Source organism: Mirounga angustirostris, unplaced genomic scaffold (genome assembly GCF_029215605.1).
Source record: "Mirounga angustirostris isolate CCGP_5_RB_7025 unplaced genomic scaffold, mMirAng1.0.hap1 SCAF_4, whole genome shotgun sequence".
In the NCBI taxonomy this organism is placed as follows: Eukaryota; Metazoa; Chordata; class Mammalia; order Carnivora; family Phocidae; genus Mirounga; species Mirounga angustirostris.
Genome location: NW_026991712.1, coordinates 21,084,573 through 21,104,572, shown reverse-complemented (window position 1 = coordinate 21,104,572; position 20,000 = coordinate 21,084,573). Strand labels below are relative to the sequence as shown.

Here is a 20,000-nt window from a genome sequence, read left to right as displayed (position 1 = left end):
AAAGACTTTAATGATCTCTGTTTGAAGGCAAGTTATTTGGAGAAAGGGCTAAGAAACTGAGCTTGAGTGACACTGGGTGGTAATAATTTAATTTGCTGTGGTTATAGTTTATCAAGTCTTCCAGCTTCCATTTTCTTATCTGGCCATCATGACCCTGTAGTGTAAGTAAAAATGATTATTTCCTTTTTTCAGAGGGGAAATCAAGGTTTGGAGTGGCTATGTCACATGCGTGAAGTCAAACATCTGGGAGAAACTTGAACTTAGGTCTTCTCATTCCAAGTCCATCGTCCTTTCCATTTCCCTAAGGACATGAGGTCCAAGCCAGGTAAAGACTCCCCCCACCTTTGATCTCCCCAGAAAGGCTGGTGCTGGCTATCCATGAGCAGTTGAAAGCTGGGCTCCAGCAGCTGCCCGTTTCTCCCATGATCTAAAGAACATGAAACTTCTATGTAAACCCAACCTGTCCATCTTCTGCAATTTGTTTCTCTTGTTTTTCAAACATACATTTTGTTCTAAGCTTCCAGAAATCGTTGAAGTTGAAATTCTAATTAACCCCGGCAATAAGTACTGTAACTACAGGGGAGGTTTTTTTTTTTTTTTTTTTTTTATGAGATGAGAATGAACCTCAAATGTTACTGGAATTTGCTAAAAATGGACAGAGATCAGGATTCAGATGCTTCAGTGGACACCACCCAGTTGTTCCCTCTATCTACCCCAGAAGAGGTGCAAGTTTTCAAAGCAAATATGACTATTTTTATCAGGCAGGCTGTTTTCATTAGCTCTGGTTCCCCACCACATTTTCATTTTATTTTTTATCAGTCAGATATATTTTGTATTTTCTCTCTTTTCCCTTAAAGCATATCAATTAAGCCCAAATTAAGCATCAGGTAGAAGGAGCTGGACAATGACTACCATGGATTAAATATACAAACAATAAAAATTCCAATGAGCCTAGACATATTACAAATAAATCTAGTTCTAAGTGTGATTGCATGTGGAGTTTCACTTTATGTTTGGCTAGGACTCATGGAGAAAAATACTTAGTACTCCTTCTCTGGCACTTTACTTTTATGGGAAGTGTTGTCTCTTGGTAAAAACAAGATATTGCTTTCCAGACTCATTTAGAACTTATTCCCTATTGTGTTGATGGCAGCTTTTGGGACACTGATCAACAAATACCATTTAAGTCCCTCGCATGAGGTCAGAACCACCAGACATGCAAAGGATATAAACCACAGTGAGAGAATCTTATTCCTTAGGTATTTTATAGGCTAGTTTTGGAAGGGTAGATACACAACCCAAATGTTCTATTCCTCACTTGTAAACCCAAGAAAGATGCTGTTAATCCACCACAGCATCCTTCGCACAGACTTGGTAAATAGTTTTGCAATCTTCATCTAATCAGCTATGTCCAATCTGAATTGGTACAGGAATGAGAAGAAAAGCCCACTGGCCATACCTGAACAAGTCTGTGAGACGAAGCTAAGGACAAGAGTAAGAAAAACCAAGCACTGTATCCTAGGGAAGGGAGGTACATCCTAGACTCTGGTGATGAGCCTTCTGTAAAGACAGAGGGTTTCCACTGGGTCTTGTCAATATGGCTAGAACTTAGAGAGATGAAGGGGAACAGAAGTAACAGACTCCAAAGAGCAAATGTGTGGATAGAGGAGATGAATACAGAATATGAATATGGAATAGGGGTTGCCTTGGGATTGCAGAGTTGCATTCTGTTCTCATTATCTAGGAGTTTCATTCAGAAACTTCCCCTATTGTGGTTATGTTCTGATTCATAAATTCTAAGCATGGAGACATAGTGGTTTCTGATCTGCAGATGTCCAGTGGCACCCTAAAGTATTATGTATCACATTCTGGAAGGTGTATTAGCTCATTTTCAAAGAAAAAGGTGACTCTGAGTCATAGCTTTCATGTCAATAAAATGGGTAAAATAAAGGTGACTTTAAAAGTTTGCCAAATCTACCATTTACCAAGCTCTTTATTTTTTTTTTCTACTAAAAGCCTTTCCAAATATATTCCTTTAGATGCATTAGAGGCAACCTCGATGGTCACTTTTTGCCCCTTTATGATAAAATGAAGAAAGCACTAGCTTTCTTGCACTTTTTAAAGGTAGATGAAACAATAAGCCAATCCCTCTATCTTTTGCAGTTTGGGCGTGTACCTTGCTTGAGGGAGAACTGGCTAGGGTGACCTCATAACTTCCCTTCAAATGATAGAATTCTGTAAATTTTCCCACTGAACTGGACAAGAATCTTCATATCCTGTTTGGAACATTTCCACAATTAGATTGACAAGTGAATGACTGTGATTGCCCAACATATCCGTGTTCCTTCCAACCTTCATCCACAAGAAGTGTGTAATGGTTCCCCTTACCCTTTCTATCTAGACAAAAAAGAAACGTTGAGACTGACTGGAAATGGTGGTGTAAAATTCATTAAGTTCTCTTGCAATTACCAGAGGTGACGTACTGTATACTCAGCATCACTGTTTTCCAGAAAATGGGTATTAGCAGAATCTTGGAGAAGTAGTGGATAAAAACTCATCTGATGCTGAAACTACATGATCCCAGGCAGGTAAAGGACCTGGCTAAAGTTCCTTCTAATTTCCATGTGGGTTCAGAAGTCTGGGTTACGTGCTGCCTTATCCTCTTCTACTCGGGCAGGATCCTCCTGATTTCCTATTCGATTTCTCTGCTCTTAGTCATGTTTGTTCAGAAATGGTTGCAAGGAAGAGCCTGGACTATTAGTCACATGGGTGGACTTCTGGACTGCATCTCACAATTCTGAGTGGTTTGTAATCCATTTTGCACAGTGGGCATTCATAAGTCTTGAATCTTTCCATGGGAAATCTGATAGCTCCCATGTAATAGTGATCATATACACTTTGGAGAATATAGGAGTTTTTTAAAAGAAGTCGGTAAAGCAGAAAAAGCCAAACAATCCAAAGAGCAGCTTGAAGGTTTGTTGTATTTAATGAACTATGAATGCTGCCATTAAAAAATAAGAAACCAATGATATTTTCTCAGGTTGCTGTGGCATCAACAAACTTCCCTAAAACCCTTTCCCCTTTCTATTTCTATCCCTCCAAAAGACCTACTAATCTAGAATGGCATTCTTGAAAAACTGTCCTGCCATAGGTAATGTGGCATCATGGAAATGGACACAGGCTTTGGAGACAACATGGCGTCATTTCAACACCAGATCTGTTCCTTCCTAATTGTGTGACAGCAGGCAATTTGCTTACATTTGTTCAGCCTTGGCTTTCTTGTCTGTAAGCTGGGAACAATAATTTGGCAATTTCACAGAGTTATTGCAGAGACTAAGTGGGACCTAGTCCAGTACCTGGCACAGGATGGGCGTAGGATAATTGCCAGCAATTACTATTGTAAAAGTCTCACCCTGTGAGAACCCTTGTCTGATACTTAGAGAAAGACATGGAATGGCTGGCTGTAGAACAGTGATGCTTGAGTTTGGTGGGTGGGGGCGAGCATATGTTAGAAAGATGTGTTGGGCTCTTCTGTCCAAGATGCAGTTAGGGATGGCAATTTTCTTGTCTTTGTTGGGGCCTGTTCATGTCTGAATGTGGTTTCCTGTTTCTCATCAATCTCTCTTCCTTCCCTCTTCTGAAATCTATCCAACCTTTTCCTTCTAGTATCTTTAAGAAAAGTAATAAAGGCTAACATTACCACTCCCTTACTCTGCAGAGATGAGAACATTTTCTTCTGTTACCCCTGAGGCGATGTGTCATAAGCTGGCAGGGTTCTCCTGCTCCATTTAACTAGGAATCCAGGGTAGTGGGACCAGGAGGCTGTGAGTAGGAAGGGGATGGATCGAGGGAGGAAGGAAGAAAGCCTGGGTGTCAGCTGGATTTGTGGCTCTTGATCAACCTATGTACCAGAAGACCTGGGTAGATTCCAGTGAGAATGGTAAGAGAGGTTTGGATAAGTCAGATTAAGAATCCACAGTCTCAGTGTCCATCATAGCACCTACATTCAGAATCAAAATTTGGTTTCTCTGGTGGGTAATCCATCTGAAATCACCAATCTGCCCACCATCATTCAGATTCCTGAATATGGCCAGGAGGGTAGCCTGGTTTCATGAAACTGAAATAAATCGCTGAAACTGTTGCTCTACCATTTACTATCTCTATGACCCTACAATTTTTCTTTTTCTCAGCTGTAATATTGAGTTGTTTTAAAGACTAATTAAGATAACATATGTGAAGCACCTTGTGTCTGGAATATAAGAAACAATCAGTAAACTCAGTACCTGGAACCAAGAAACGAAGGAAGAATGTTCTCTAAACCAACAACAAAATAAAAAGTGAGCAGCCAAAGAAAAGATCTAAGAACAGTACAAAGAAATAGTTTATTGATGAAAAGGGTTGGGATAATGCAAGGAGAGTCAGAGGGAAACTCTGATCTTGATATTCATCATTCCCACCTCCCAAGAGAAACAGCTGGTGCCCAGTTTTTACTCAACATATAATTCATGATATTAACTTGTAATAAATAGTAAGAAAAAGAGGACTAGGGGAAAAGGGTCACGTATGAGGCACATCTGTAGGGGTTTTTCTTGTTGTGGTTCAATGTTCTGATTTACTAATTACTGCTGTTTACCTTCTGTTTTCCTTGTTGTCCTAGGGAGATCCTGGCAAAGTGTGACCTTCATGAAATTATGAATGGGTGGGGTTTTAAGAACTTGTTCGTTCCTGGGAAAACCCCTCATAGACAGACAGCCCATACAGTCACACTTCCTACCCACACTTATCCTGGTCTTGGATCACAAAGATAGGAAAATAACATGGAAACCTTCTACTTTCCTGGATAGTTGAATTTAAATCCCTCGCTGTTGGTAGAGCCAAGCTTGCCATTGAAAACAACACTGTCACAGGATGTCATGAACCAACTGTCCTAAAGACCAAGCTCCGGCCTCTGAGCAGTAGTACATGTTCCTATCACAAAAATAACAATGGGAATGATGATAAGCAAATATCAACAGTTACCCTGATGCCAGCCTCTGTGCTAAAAATTGTATAGATATTATCTTTCATCCTGAAAACAAGGCTGCAAGGTAGAGGTAGAGATCATCCCCATTTACAAATGCAAAAGTCGAGGGTTAGAGACATGAACTAACATGCCAGAGATCACAGTTAGGTTCCAGTAGTGCTGGAATGAAATTCAGGTCCATGTGACAGTAAAGATATTTTCGGCCATCACCCTGCACAGCTGTCCATAATGACCTTCAGAAAGTCCGATCTTTTCAAAGTTATGAAAATTCAGATTTTGATGGCCTTGGACCTTCTTGCCCATCATTTGCTTTTCCTTCTGGAATTCAACTTGCAGCCATCGGGGACTGGGGTTCTAGGGCAGCGATTTCAGATTTCTTGCAGACCATCCTAAACTACAATTAGTTCACAATAATTAGCAAGAAACAAATGCTTCTTAAAAAAAAAATCCATTCACTTAAAATGATTTTTAATTTTATAATGATGAGTATATAATTATAGCAGGACAGAGCTATTTAGTTAGGAAAAAAAAAAGAACTTCAAAGATGAGAGCTCATCTAGTGTTTATTTGCTCTGGGGTTCTAATTACTCTGAAAACTACCAAAACTTTGTCTATGATTACTAACAGCATTCAATAGCAGCTTTGAGGGAAGCTGAACGAATCTATTTTTTTTTTGCTTCATTAACATGGTGGGAATAAACGGCAAATGCTAAATACCAGCAGTATATATTCACTATGTCATAATTAGTCTGCTGCTCTGTTGCCACTTCAGGTCTCCTGTTTTAAAAAAACATAAAAAAATAAAACCAAACATGTCTTCCTGGTCATTTTCAAAAGGAGGCCAACCAAAGAAGACCAGTGAGGAACACTAAACATGATATTGTTTTTCTGTAATATATTAGCAAATCCTGGTAGCTTCAGTTTGGCTTCATTACATTTCCAATATATGCATTCATCGATTCATCTTCTTTTTTCCCATAGTTAAGATTTATGCACTTTATTAATCACCTCGTGACAGCCATCTCAGCAGTTTCATTTAGCAGAGTAAACCAGTCAAACCCCATCAGACTTCTGGGGATGTCACATGGCAAACTCTGGATTCCTGGCAACTTGAATTACTCTTGCCAATATGAGATTTTTCAGAGCGATCCATCTTAGGGCCACCTAATATATCACGTCTGACTCTGCTCTTTTCCTAATTGATAGGTTGAGAGAGACACCCACCAGATCTTGCAATTGTCCCCCTGAAGCTGCCTTGGGATAGAGGTGCCTTGGCAGCGGCAGCTCAAAATGGCAGGCAGTTAAACGTTCTGTTTTCCAAATGTAACTTGACTGATGTGAGGGGGGTGCCCATGTGACATTCAGCGAGCTCACATTTTCCAAGGGACTTTAATAAGCAATGGCAGCCTTCCATGCATTCACCGCATGCTCGGGCGGTCTAAAAATAGGATGTCACCAGGTGTGATGGACCAGCTATTCATTATGGTGTCCTAGCTTACAGTAGTGCTAACCAGACTCAGGGGCTGTGGACACTTCCCTAAGTTGTTGTCACCAATTCTAATTCTTGGCCACACTGTATATATATATTTTTTAATGTGTTGACTTTTCCAATGTCAACTCTACTCTCCTTAAAGTTCTGAAAGTACACAGTTCTAAACATACTTTAGCATGACTCAAATAATTTTCACATCATCTCTATTAAGTCCCGAACAGCACATGTGAGTTACTGGCCAGGTTGCTTTGTGATATGGAGAGTATGCAATTGGATTCCAAATGCAGCTATAATCAGAAAGAAGCAATCTGAACACACTTAGTCATTTAAGAGAGAGGTCTTCAGAGCTCTTCCAGGTCTTACCTGATGATATGATCAAACAGAAGGTTTTAAGGGTGGCACTTTTCATACTAAAGGACTCAAATAAGGAAGATGCAATGATTGGCAAACTCTTACAGTGGAGAGGCTGAGTAGAAATTATGACCCTTATGTAACAGCATGGCACACGAGACCAAAAATTAAGAAAAAAAAAGACCAATCTGATATTAAGAAAACCTAATGAGAAATCCAGAGAAGAAAATGGGTTACCACAGGGCTATTTCTATGGCCTTTCAAATGTAGTTGCACTTCTAAAATTGGAATTAACAGTACTCAAAACTCCTCAGCCTCACAAGTTTATAAAATGGCGGTCTGGTTTAACAAAGAGAGGGCTAGATGAAACATTGGGAGACCTGTATTTTAGCCTTGACCTTGTACAAAACTGCATGGTCTGAGGCTGAGCCATTAAACCCACCATGCAATAAAGGGGCTAGAAGAGACAGTGGCTTCCAACCAGTCACCCTCAAAGGTGGCAGTGGGCCTTCTTGCCCTATTTTTGCTTTTCAGAAAAAGGACTCACAGAAATCACACATTTACCCATAATAAGATTACCTTGGATAATCAAACTGGCACATTTATTTGCTTTTTGCTTAAATTATATTAACTGAAAGAGGTAACACTAGTTATTTTGTGCTAATCCATACTCTAATTGGAGGATCATGTTTTTACTTAGTGGGAAATCAAGTTAATTGGCGCTTAATAAGCGCAAATTGTAAAGGAAATCTTTCAAAAGTAAAACTCACAGGCAACAATAAGTTTTAAATGGGAACTTGGTGGTGGCCAGTTTAGAAATGGTTTCCCAAAAATCCCTTCCAGCTTAGGATTTCTATTACTATGAATCTTTATCTATATCTATATCTATATCATCTATCTATCTATATAAAATTATTTGGTCCTTTTCTGGTTGTCTTTTGACTTTTAGTGTAGGACAGTTTTTATCTATTAAACCCACGGCTTTACAACTTTTTCATTCAATTCTGTGTATACCTGCAGTGAGAGCATTTTAGCCAAACCTCATAATTTCCTTGGCTTACACGCTCCTTGCTTCACTGGCCTAATTATTTTAATAAGCAGCTTAACTGAAATGCTGGCTTATATTTATATTTCAATTTAATTGTGTACAGTTCCTAGTATAATGGAAACCTTGAAAGTCTTTCCCCATTTGTGAGTGTTTTACTGTGTCTCTTTGTTAGAGACACTCACAAATAACATACATCTTTTATTTCCTTTCTTCCCCATCTTTTTTTTTTTTTTTCAGATTAACAATGCAAAGAAAAGATCCCCAAGTTCTATCATGTTGGCTGTCTACATGAAGAGAACAGAGAATCCTCGTCCAGGCTTGCAGGAGAGCCTGGGTCTGCTGCATCGAAATGAAAAACCAGCAGCACAACCCTGGGTCAGCCATCCAGCTCAGGGTGCTTGGGTATTATTCCCACTCTACTCATTACCATCATGAGCAAACAATTTTCTTAAAGGGGGAAAAAAAACAGGAAGTGGAAAAAGAATGACCTGGAAAGTCACCTACTAATCACAGTCTCTGGGGAATGGAAAACAGAATTCCCCTTATGGTCTAATTATTCTTTGGTATCTTTAATGAAACCAAATCATGAGAGTTTCCAGTGTCTGGCCGATGTTTCAGAGGCCTGATTTTCACGTGTCCTGGGCCCTGAAAGAAAATATTCACTAACTTCCTGAAGTTTCCTTATTATCCTCTCTTTCCATTTAGTTCCCAGAAAAAATGTTGGTCACTTTTCTCTAACGCGGAAGTTAAGAGCTGGAGGAACATAAAAGATGTTATGTCAACTGTCATGTGTTTGGTTCTTGAAACTGCAACAGTGTGACTTCAGAATTTGTCAACGGGGAGCAGGCAACACGGTCAGGTTGACATGGAGCAGCTGACTCTCTGATGACAACTCTTCAGGCACATAGCAATGGACCCTAAGCGTGACCCTGCTTTACCAGGCAAAAGTGAATATGTGTGTCTCTTTTCATCTACGCTCCCGCACGTGGGCCGATAAAAAAAGAAAAATGCTACAGAGTGATGCTTTAGAAACCCAATTCTAGGGGCGCCTGGGTGGCTCAGTTAGTTAAGCGACTGCCTTCGGCTCAGGTCATGATCCTGGAGTCCCGGGATCGAGTCCCGCATCGGGCTCCCTGCTCGGCGGGGAGTCTGCTTCTCCCTCTGACCCTCCCCCATCTCATGCTCTCTCTATCTCATTCTCTCTCTCAAATAAATAAATAAAATCTTGAAAAAAAATAAATTATTAGAAACCCAATTCTATTGCCTACTATAAACTGTGGCATGCCAGAATCAGGGGATTTTGGTAAATCTAATAAAACACATTCTGGATTCCTTGGATCAAAAGTAGTATTTACAGATTCACAGAAAAAATAGCAACAATGCAATAACAGCGACTTCTGTTCTGCAATACTGTTAGGCCAGGCTGGACTTGAATCTTTATTCCATTAAGATTCACAAAAACATAAACCCTTGCAAATTGGGCAATATTTTCTTTGGCTTCTGCAGGGCTCATGACTCAGAAATGTGAGGTGGCTTCCTCAAGAATACACAGGTGCCAATGGCCGGGGCCAGCGGAATATTTTCCAGGTACCTTAGGGTTCTCCAGACCCAGTCCCCTTGCTTGACACACAAGATGCTGAAATTTAGAGCCAGAAGGTATTCAGATGAGGTGAAATAGTGAGCCTAAAGTATTAAGGCTATGGGATTATACACAGTCAAGTTTGATGATTCATAATACCTGAATGGAATGTGACTTTGATGGTGAGCTTCTTGTAGGCCAGAAAAATGTCTGTTTTGCTCACCTTTAGTGGTAGCACGCTCTAGGCATTTCTTCAATATTTGTGAATGTAAAGCCAATATATGAAACTGAAAACAGAAAACATGTAAGTCAATTTACATTTGGTTTCAAAATACATGTTCTCTTCAGCAGATTTATCTTAGGAAATTATATCCTTTTTAGGATTACCACAGCCAGTTTGCCTTTTTTTTTTTTTAACACTTTGGTGAAAATCAGAGCCAGATGTGTGCTGCTAGAAACCAGCTGAAGATGTGAAATGCAAAATACCCCCCAATACGCAGTCAGATCATAGGTGCCAACTGATGATAGTTCCGACCCATGGCACTCAGAGCCCGTTCCTTCTACCAACACTCAACTGGCACACTTAGGTCCTCAACCATGTGTGAGGTGTAGCAGGGAGAGACGAGGGCTCATGGGGTGAAATGGCAGGCCCGTCACTCGGTCTTCAGGCACAAGCCAGCTCTCTCCAAACACTCTCACCCTTGGTTTCTTTGGCATCGAAAGCACCTCTCAAAGCTGATCATAAACCCCACACCAAAGTAAGATTCAGTGCAACCTCTTCAGTTGAACCGTACTAGCCCCAGATTTGGGGCACCCCAGCTTCCCAATCGGAGGGTAGCCTGCTTTTATGTGAGACACGTCTGCCTGTCAGGTTAGGTGGGGAAAATGCTCACTCAGCAATGAGGCATGAGCTGCCATTCAGGGACATGAGCAGAGCCTGCTGTGCAACATTGGAGAGAAAAGCTCTTCCTTCCAGATTGACAGCCAGGAATGCCATTTTCTTGTTCAATGAGTGCAAATCTTTTCATTTCTGCCCACAATCTCTGGAGCCCGGCTACACATCGTGACTCTCCCCCTGAGCTGAGCAGGCTGAACAGACTGACACAGGCTTAACAAACATGACCGACTTCCGTGAGCGCCATTGTGGGCAAACGGAACATAAAGTTAATTGTTTCCCTAGCAGAAGAAGAGCTTCAGAGGCTTGCTTCACTGAGAGCTGGGCGTGCTTCCGACACCCTGAAGCTCAGCTCAAATTACCAGTAGCTACATGTCAGGAGGGCCTGTTTCAGAATGGTTTTTTACACTGTGACATTAATAATTTATGAATAGGCCAGTACGCAAAACTGTACATGTATGAGGGACCAAGAGGTGGGGTCAACAGGAACTTAACTTCTTAATAAAGGCAGAAGGATGAAAAAGCCAGTAACAACATAGCCCTTGTAGGTAATATGGGAAGTGTAAATATTATCTTGTTTCTTCCATCAGTAACTGGGGGAACAAAGAAAAGACCCAAGTAGGCTCATGTAACAAAAGGTGACACTTTGTATCTTCCCCTCTGATCTGCTCTCTGAGCAACTAGGTTGGGTCTGAGTGCATGCATCTGATTCACAGTAGTTTTTACAATTGTTTAGGCTCATCTACTTAAGGAAAACTGGGGTGCATTCTATCCTGTCTTGTGTATTGTCACTGGAATTGCCAGCAAAGTGTGGAGTGCAGAAACTTTATTATGTGCTTATGTGACAAGGAAAGAGAAAGAACCAGCTTTACTTTGCAGTTTTGGTGGTTATAAAAAAGAACCCCCCCTTTTTCTCTCGCTCTCTCCACTTGAAAATTGGGAAAACAGGGCATACAAGTCAACTAGACAGAAAAGAAATCGAGTTTGTCCAGGTCAATTTTTGGCATATTGATCCACTTAGACTCTCCATCAATTAGATACAACATAACATGAAATAAAAAGAGAATTAGATTCTTCTAATCAGCTGAATTACAAGGTCAGAGATCTAAATTATTGCTTTGTTGTTTGAGAGGCAAATTATTGGTGAAAGGATATTTTTATTTTATGCATTCATTTAATCTCTGTATTTATACACTTTTCTAATAGCTATCAGAGAATGCTATGAGGCAAATAACATTTTGCAATTCAATATATATAGATTACATTTTTCATCATTCTAAATCTTAGAGATGCTTTGAAGCTCTGAAATAACCAATACTCCACTTATTGGAAAATAAAACCATGTCCAAACTACACAAACCCCAAATATCAGTGGATAACAAAGATGCATGATTCCACATATGAAAGTATCAGATGCTAGAAACTCAGTTTATTACTATAAATCCAAAGTAATTTTTATTAAGTAAAAACCCGCATAAGAAAATATATGTAAAATCTTGGCATACAAAGGACTGCTTAGTAATAATAATGGTAACCCAGCTGTCATGTACCGAGCCTTTACCAAGCAGTTCACAGCTAGGAAGGGCACTAAAGGGATCCACTGAAATATAAGATCAAATTCTTGCTCTTTATGAACTCAAAATATAGGTAATAAAAGGAAAGAAAGAAAAAAAAAGTGACCCTAACTATTTCATATGGACCAGACATTAAGCAAAGAGGTACACATATGTTTTATACTCACGATAGACCTATCAGGTAGGTGCTACTAAGCCCAGGCTGCTGGAAAAGGTCAGTGTATCTCTGTCTCATCACATAGCAAAGAGCAGTAAAGACCTTCTCTCCAGCTTCATTGCTCAATGCTCTCCACCCTCTCTTGGTGCTTCCCTATGATCATTTCTCCCCTGTTTCTCCAATGCACGGGGCTCTTATTTTTTTGTCATTGAACTTGTGTTCAAAATGTTCCCTCTGCCTTAATATCTAGTTCAAATATCTCTTCCCCAGAGAAGGAAGGCTTCCCTGAGCTCTTGGTCCAGGCAAGCCTGTTCTAGGCCAGGCACTTAATAGTGTGCGTTATTCCCTACTTATTTAGGAACATTGGATGGCTGTCCGTCTCTCAGTAGATGGTAAATTCCCTGGGGGCAGAGTCTGCAGGTCACACTCCTCCTGCTTCTCCAGCATTCAGCCAAGTGCACGGCAAGGCTGACATTAGCAAGACGGTGGATGAGGAGGCTCCAATGTGCATCTCCCCAAGGAAAACAATAAACAAACAACTTCAAACGGATGAAAACAGCTCCAGGAAAGCAAAGGACTACAATGAAGCAGCACCAAAAGTCCTGCGGGAGCTCCCAAACTGAAGGTGAGGACGGAGCAACAGTGCAGAAGGTACTCACCCGTATCATCCCGTTCCCCCTACCAGAGCAGCTCCATACCAGGAGGGTAGGGAGGGGGATCGCACCCCACAGGGAACCAGAGAACCCAGCTGATGGAGCTGCCTGGAGTCCTCCCCAGGCTGGAGCTGTCACTGAGGAGAGCCCCACCCTCAGGGGCCCGGGAACTGTGCCCCTCTCTCCAGGACTGGGATGCTGTAGAGCTTTGCCATCTACAGAGACCAGAGCTGTTGCTGCACGGCACTCCACCCCGAGTCGAGTCTGGGGTCAGGGCTTTGAGCTGCCATCACCTGGCTGTGTGGCTGATGCTCTGAGCCCCACTCCCTGGTCCTGAGTCTGAGTACTGATCCACCATCACCGGGGCTGAGCCCAGGTGCCGACTCGGACGTTCCATCCCCGGGCCATGCTGCGGCTGTGCACTGCTCTGTGGATCCCGAGTTACAGACACCACTCACGATCACCAGGGCCGAACGGCTACTGCTCTGCACCTTGTCCCCTGAGGCCTGAGGTCAGGACTCAGACTGCCATCCTGGGGTGCTCTGCTCTGCCGCCTGGCCCCCCACAGCTTCCGGCCACCGCTGCTCCCCTGTGGCCTCAAGAGCCCTACCTGCCGCTGCGACCAGAGACACCTCCAGGATGCCTGCAGCTTTGGCCACTGAGGACCCCCCCAGTCTTTGCCAAAATTAACCTCAACTGATGGAGCTCCATGGAGACTATGCCTCTGTGCTCTTCCTGAAACCAGAGATGCTATACCCCACCCACCACAGCGGTGCACTCTTGGCAGGAATGTATTTGGTACAGTGATTGTGGGAAAAAGTATGGTGGTTCCTCAAAAAATCTAAAATAGAATTACCATAGGATCCAACAACCCTGCTCCTGGGAATATATCTGAAGGAAATGAAATCAGTATCTGAAAGAGATACCTGCACCCCATGCTCATTCCAGCATTATTCACAATTGCTAAAATATGGACACAACCAAGTGTCTGCTGATGGATGAATGGATAAAGAAAGTGTGGTATATACACACACACACACACACACATATATATATATATATATATATATATAAAATATATATATATATATTTTTTATAATAAGCCCAAGCGCTGACAGACAGCATGGTACTTTTTTTTTTAAAGATTTTATTTATTTATCTGACACAGAGAGAGAGCACAAGTAGGCAGAGAAGCAGGCAGAGAGGGAGAAGCAGGCTCCACTGAGCAGGGAGCCGGACGTGGGGCTCGATCCCAGGACCCAGGGATCATGACCTGAGCCAAAGGCAGCTGCTTAACCAACTGAGCCACCCAGGTGCCCCTACACAATGGAATATTATTCAGCTATAAAAAGGAGGAAATTTTGCTATTTCTGACAACATGGGTGGATTGGTAGGGTACTGTGCAAAGTGAAATAAGCTAGCCAGAGAAAGACAAAAACGGCATGGTAACACTTACGTGGAATCTAAACAAAAGCCAACTCATATAAATAGTATAAAAGTGGATGTCAGTGATGAGGGGTGTGGAAATGGGAAGATATAGATCAAAGGGTACAAACTTTCAATTATAAGAAGAATAATTTCTGAGGATCTAACGTACAGCATGGTGATTATAGTTAATAATACATTATTGTGCATTTGAAATTTGCTAAAAGGAGATCTTAAGAGTTCTCTCCCTGCCCTGAAGAGTTACCTAGTGAGATGATGGATATGTTAATTATCTTCATTTTGGCAATGTCTATCAAATCATCAGGTACAACTGTAAGTACAGGCAGTTATACTTGTCAGTTATTCCTCAATAAAGCTGAAAAAAAAAATAGTGCAGAGCACATAGTAGGTACTCAATAAACACTGATAGAGTGAATGACTTACCAGCTACTCCCTGACAGAGCCAAGTTAGAACTGAAGCTTGTTATTTTTCAGTACCATTCAGCTTTCATCATGTATTTCTCACCAGTGTTATTGAAAAGAATTTGCCATCATGTGTTATCTTACAAAATAAGGTAAACAAAGCTTGGATCTTGATGTCCAATTGTTAAGTGGACATTCATTTATATTTTCATCATGTATTCATTTACTCAAGAAATACTGGTTGGAGGGTGGTACCTGGGTGGCTCAGTCGGTTGAGTATCTGACTCAGTTTCGGCTCAGGTCAGATCTCACGGTTATGAGATTGGGCCCTGCATCGGGCTCTGCGCTGAACGGGGAATCTGCTTGAGATTCTCTCTGTTCCTCTCTGTTTCTCTCTCTCCCTCTGCCCCTCCCCCCACTCTCACTCTCTCTCTCTCTCTCTCTCTCAAATAAATAAATCTCTTTTTTTTAAGATTTTATTTATTTATTTGAGAGAGAGAGCACATAGAAGGAGAGTGAGAGGGAGAAGCAGAATCCCCGCTGAGCAGACAGCCCCGATGCGGGGCTCAATCTCAGGTCCCTAAGATCATGACCTGAATCGAAGGCAGACACTTAACTGACTGAGCCACCCAGGTGCCCCTAAAATAAATAAATCTTAAAAAAAAAAAAAAAAAAGAAATATTGGTTGACCACCCAGTGTGTGCGAGGAACTCTCCTAGCTGTCTGGGATAGAACAGTGAATAAACCAGACAAAAATTACTAGGATGAATGACATTTTATTTATTTATTTTTTTAAAGATTATTTATTTATTTATTTGACAGAGAGAGACACAGTGAGAGAGGGAACACAAGCAGGGGGAGTGGGAGAGGGAGAAGCAGGCCTCCCGCCGAGCAGGGAGCCAGATGCGGGACTCGATCCTGGGACTCCAGGATCATGACCTGAGCCGAAGGCAGTCGCTTAACCAACTGAGCCACCCAGGCACCCTAGGATGAATGACATTTTAGTCAAAAATATGCTCAGTCCACAATGTTGGTCCAATTTTTAAGTGTCTGCCATATATCAGGCTATGTGTATAAGGCTGTATGACACACTGACATGTAGACTAACGGACTTTTAATTACTATAAATATGAAGCCTATGAAATGAGGTGGAGGTAGGGAGAAGCCTTCCGCAATAGACATATCCAAATGACTGTGGTGCTTTACAAGAGCCAGGCGTTTATTCTGTTCATGTTCTCATGGCTCCAAAGACAGTTGTTTTCACGGATGGTTTAGGAGCACCAAGAAAACTGAGGTGATCCTCATGCAGTGGCTCTGCCATTTGTCCCTAGCCTGACGATGTAACTGATGCTAAGGATATCCAGAAGAATGTCACTCTGACTCTGATGGTCATTCAAAGAAAGAATTATCCAAATGTTGAAGCCATGGCCAAGTCACTGGTACAAGGATACCATCTTCTAAAGTGACTAATTTCACTGAGACAGCATACATCGAATGCATGAGCTGTGGTATGTTCATTTTAAAGCCAAAAGAAGAAATCTCAATGGCCAGTAAATCAGACAGGAAAGCAATTCAACCTCATCAGTAAAATAAATGCACATTTAAATTGCATGTCATTTTAAACCTAATTAGGAAATATTTAAGAGGAAAAAGAAATACGTAGTTTGTAGAACCTTTTACAGGAAAGGAATTATTCCACATTCCTGATGGAGGGTAAATTGTTATAAATTTTCAGAAGGGCAGTTTGTTCATATGGGGATATTATATGAACTCTTTTTTTTTTAAGATTTTATTTATTTATTTGAGAGAGAGAATGAGATAGAGAGAGAGAGCATGAGAGGAGGGAGGGTCAGAGGGAGAAGCAGACTCCCTGCCGAGCAGGGAGCCCGATATGGGACTCGATCCTGGGACTCCAGGATCATGACCTGAGCCGAAGGCAGTCGCTTAACCAACTGAGCCACCCAGGCACCCTATATGAACTCTTTAAAAAAGCCATACCCTTTTTTGAGGGCATAATTGTGTTTTACTTGGGAAAAAAAGAATTTTCATAATATGATGTTTATTTTTAATCATAATACAAAAGCAGAAAAAGTAAAATGCAGTACTTATAATGGAAAAACAGCATTAACCTGCCCATTTCTGCCCGTCCTTGTAAACTTCTTGCCAGACATAATCACTTTTAACCATTTTAGCTCTTTCTTGTAGTATTTACCTCAACTGTTCATACACTTCTACCAAGGGATTACCCTGCAGAGAATCTACTCCAGAAATATTACCAGGAAAGCTGTAAGATTTAGGTACAGGGATGTTCATTCTGTTATTATTTATAATAAGAAAATCAAAAGCAACATTTGTTTGGATTGTTTGAATAAATGATGGCCTAAACATACAATTGAATATTCAGTAGCCACTTATCTATAATGGCATGGCAATAAATAAAAACACTTAAAAATTAAATATATAACAGATTACCTTTGGGTAGAGGCTGGTATCAAAGATGAATTTTTGTGTACTTCTCTTAATTACTTTTCAATTCAAAGTTATCTTCAATAAATGTATGTTTTCTTATAATTAGAAAAATGGACACTATTTTTTCTTATTTTTTATTTAAATTCAATTAGCCAACATATAATACACTGCTTTAAAATGTGAATCTTTTCTGTAATCCTGAGACTTTGATTTCATGTCATGTAGTGTGGGGGCAGTTTGTGAGAAAAGGGTTGAGGGAAGTGCATATTTTCATAAGACATATTTGGGAGAAATGGGAGAAATCATTGCTTTTGGTCCAATTCTGTGTGTGTAAAACATATTAATAAGGGCGATGATATAGGATCTGCATAATAGAAGGAAAAGAGTTTGACTACAGTCTACTTTAGTCATGCAATGCGATGTATGTGGAGGTCTACAAAGGAGAACTGATAGATGAATGGGGTACCAATGGCCAGCAGAAACCCAAGTAGGCAAGTGGTCAAATTCAGCAAGACTGGTAGGTACAGGAAGGGTGACATGCACATCTAGGCAGGGTCCAGAGAAAGGGAGTGGGTCACATTCACCAAAAGTAGTAGTACCAGCAATAGAATTAAGGAATAGGGATTTTTCTGGAAGGTCTCATGGCTTAGGACTGTGATGAAAGATGTGGGTCATTTGGGGCCCATTGGCCTGACTCTGAAGATGCATAAGGGGAAACTCTGCTCCAATTAAGTTAGAGTTAGAAATTCTGGGATGATCTCCTTGGCAGGACTAGGTAGGGGAGGAAAGAGGACAGAGTAGGGCAGAGCTGTCCTGTAATGGACTTTGAAGGGAAAAATGCATTGGTCTCATCCAACTTGAGGCAAAGGATTTGCGGGGGTATAACCATTCTGAGAATGTAAGAATACAGGGGTTCCAGAAGCAGCAAGTGGAAAATTTTAGATGAAAGCTCACCCAAAATGTACTAAGGTAGATTTAAGAGATGTTCTGAAGGATTGGCAAAAATCTCTTTGTGGCCTACTGACATGTGGCTGTAGGTTAAGTATGTATCAATAAATTTAAATATATATATATTTTTTGGATTGGGAGAGTATATGGTAGATTAATGTAATCTCTACTCAAATTTACATAAAAAAGTGTCCTCAGCGTTGGGCATGGTTCATCTCCCGATCACATGAAAGTCATGTATATTAGGGTAAGTTAGGCAATGCTGCCCCCAACCTCAGTGACTTGCTTCAACAAAGGTGTATTCCTCTTTCACATGACACTTTTATGAGAGTAAGGCAGCTTTTCTCCGTGCACAAACTCACAGATCCAGGTTCCTTCTATTTTGGCAGGCCACCATCTTTAATACGTAGCCTCACATGGCCTAGGAAAGGGGTGAGAGAGAGTGGAAGACTATGCAGGGAATTTTGTGGCTAGACTTGGAAGTGGTATATGCATGCTTCTGGCCCGGACACAGAGGGGAATGGCAGTGTTTCTGTGTGCTCAGGGAGAGAAATGGGCTAGCAATGTTTCTCGACATGTGGTCCCAGATCGACAGAATCAAAATCAACTGGGATCTTGTTAGAAAATTCATAGGCTCCACCACAGCCTGAGTCAGGGCCTCAGTAGCGTTTCCACAAGCCCTTCAGGTGATTCTGATGCAATTAAAGTTAGAAAAAGCACGGGGGCAGGGGATCGTTTAGGCAGTCTCTTTCACGTGTTTTTTTGTTAATGTGTAAATGTTACAGCTTACATCTAGATAGTGCATGTTCCTAAAACTGTATATGCTTTTGGGCGTTTATACCCTTACTCTTCCAGGAAGCAAACTTAGAGTTTCTACAATAGGCCAACTTAAGCCTATCTTACCAATTTTGAACTTAATACAATATGCAAAGATGTTCATAAGAACTGACTGCATTTTTGAGCACTCATAGATGGAGTCCAGTAATTTTATGCAGTTGGAAGCATTTATTTACTTAAAGGTTACAAGGTTTAAAGATGTCTAACAATGGTTGAACCATTTGCAGCAAGTCAAAACAAGCCCGAGTAGAAATGCTTATGACAAATTAGAAGCAGGATCAAATAGACCAGCATGGGAATAAAACCCCGGGACAAAAATGACATAATTTTAAAGAGAAAGAAAGAAAAAAAAAAAGGAACTGCAAAGAGTGCAATGTGGTGGGACCACTAGATGTGGATAATTAGCAAGTTGTAATCATCATGGAGGACTCATACCATGTGAAATGTGTTACAACTGTGAACACGGCTAGGAGTAAAAATATGAAATAACAATATGAAAAGCTTTGATGCAAGTGGTTCTCTTGACCCACTCACTGAAACACCTTCTATATTATTGCAATGCTCATTGGGGGTGTGTCAGTCAAAGTTACAGATTCAAAAGCAGCTCAGCCATTGTCCACTCATAAATGGACCCCAGCCTGAATCACTGACCAGCATTTAATTACAGACACCTGTGAAATGCTTCAAAAGCTGGACTACTGGACTCATTAAGTGTTGTATCTTAAAACAATGAAACTGTTCATTTGTTTACTATAAACATATAAACTGCATCAATATTTCATTCACACTTTTAACATCTGCTAGAATGGCATATGTCATGATGAATGTAGGTATTTTATTCCTAATCAGTTTATAAGTTATAAAAGTAACACAGGCTCAGGGACAAAAATGATCCATACAGATGGTTACAGAATAAAAAGTAAACATTGTCCTCTTCCACATTTCTACACTTCCCACACATAACCACTGCTACTAGTTCCTTATGTTCTTCTTAGGGAAAACTTGTCCAGGTAGAGAGTCCCTGACCTGCATTTTAGGAATATCTCATTTAAAATAGGCATCTTAAAAAGCTGTCACAAATAAGGCAAAGACAACATACTTAAAATAACAGTGGAAATTGAGAGA

General features: G+C 40.9%; 1 protein-coding gene across 10 annotated transcripts in view; it reads right to left on the bottom strand.

The window, feature by feature from the left end:
• SAMD12 (sterile alpha motif domain containing 12) overlaps positions 1–20,000 on the bottom strand; it is a 386,018-nt gene that overhangs the window by 87,661 nt on the left and 278,357 nt on the right. Inside the window, exon 5 of one of the 10 annotated variants that reach the window (XM_064587976.1) lies at positions 9,717–9,780. The exons of 8 other annotated variants lie outside the window; for them this stretch is intronic. In XM_064587976.1, coding sequence (XP_064444046.1) covers positions 9,719–9,780 — 62 coding nt within the window. In that variant the 3' untranslated portion in view covers positions 9,717–9,718. Of the gene's footprint in view, positions 1–9,716; positions 9,781–16,550; positions 16,592–20,000 lie in introns of those variants that run through there. One more of the 10 variants, XM_064587980.1, reaches the window with a different exon arrangement.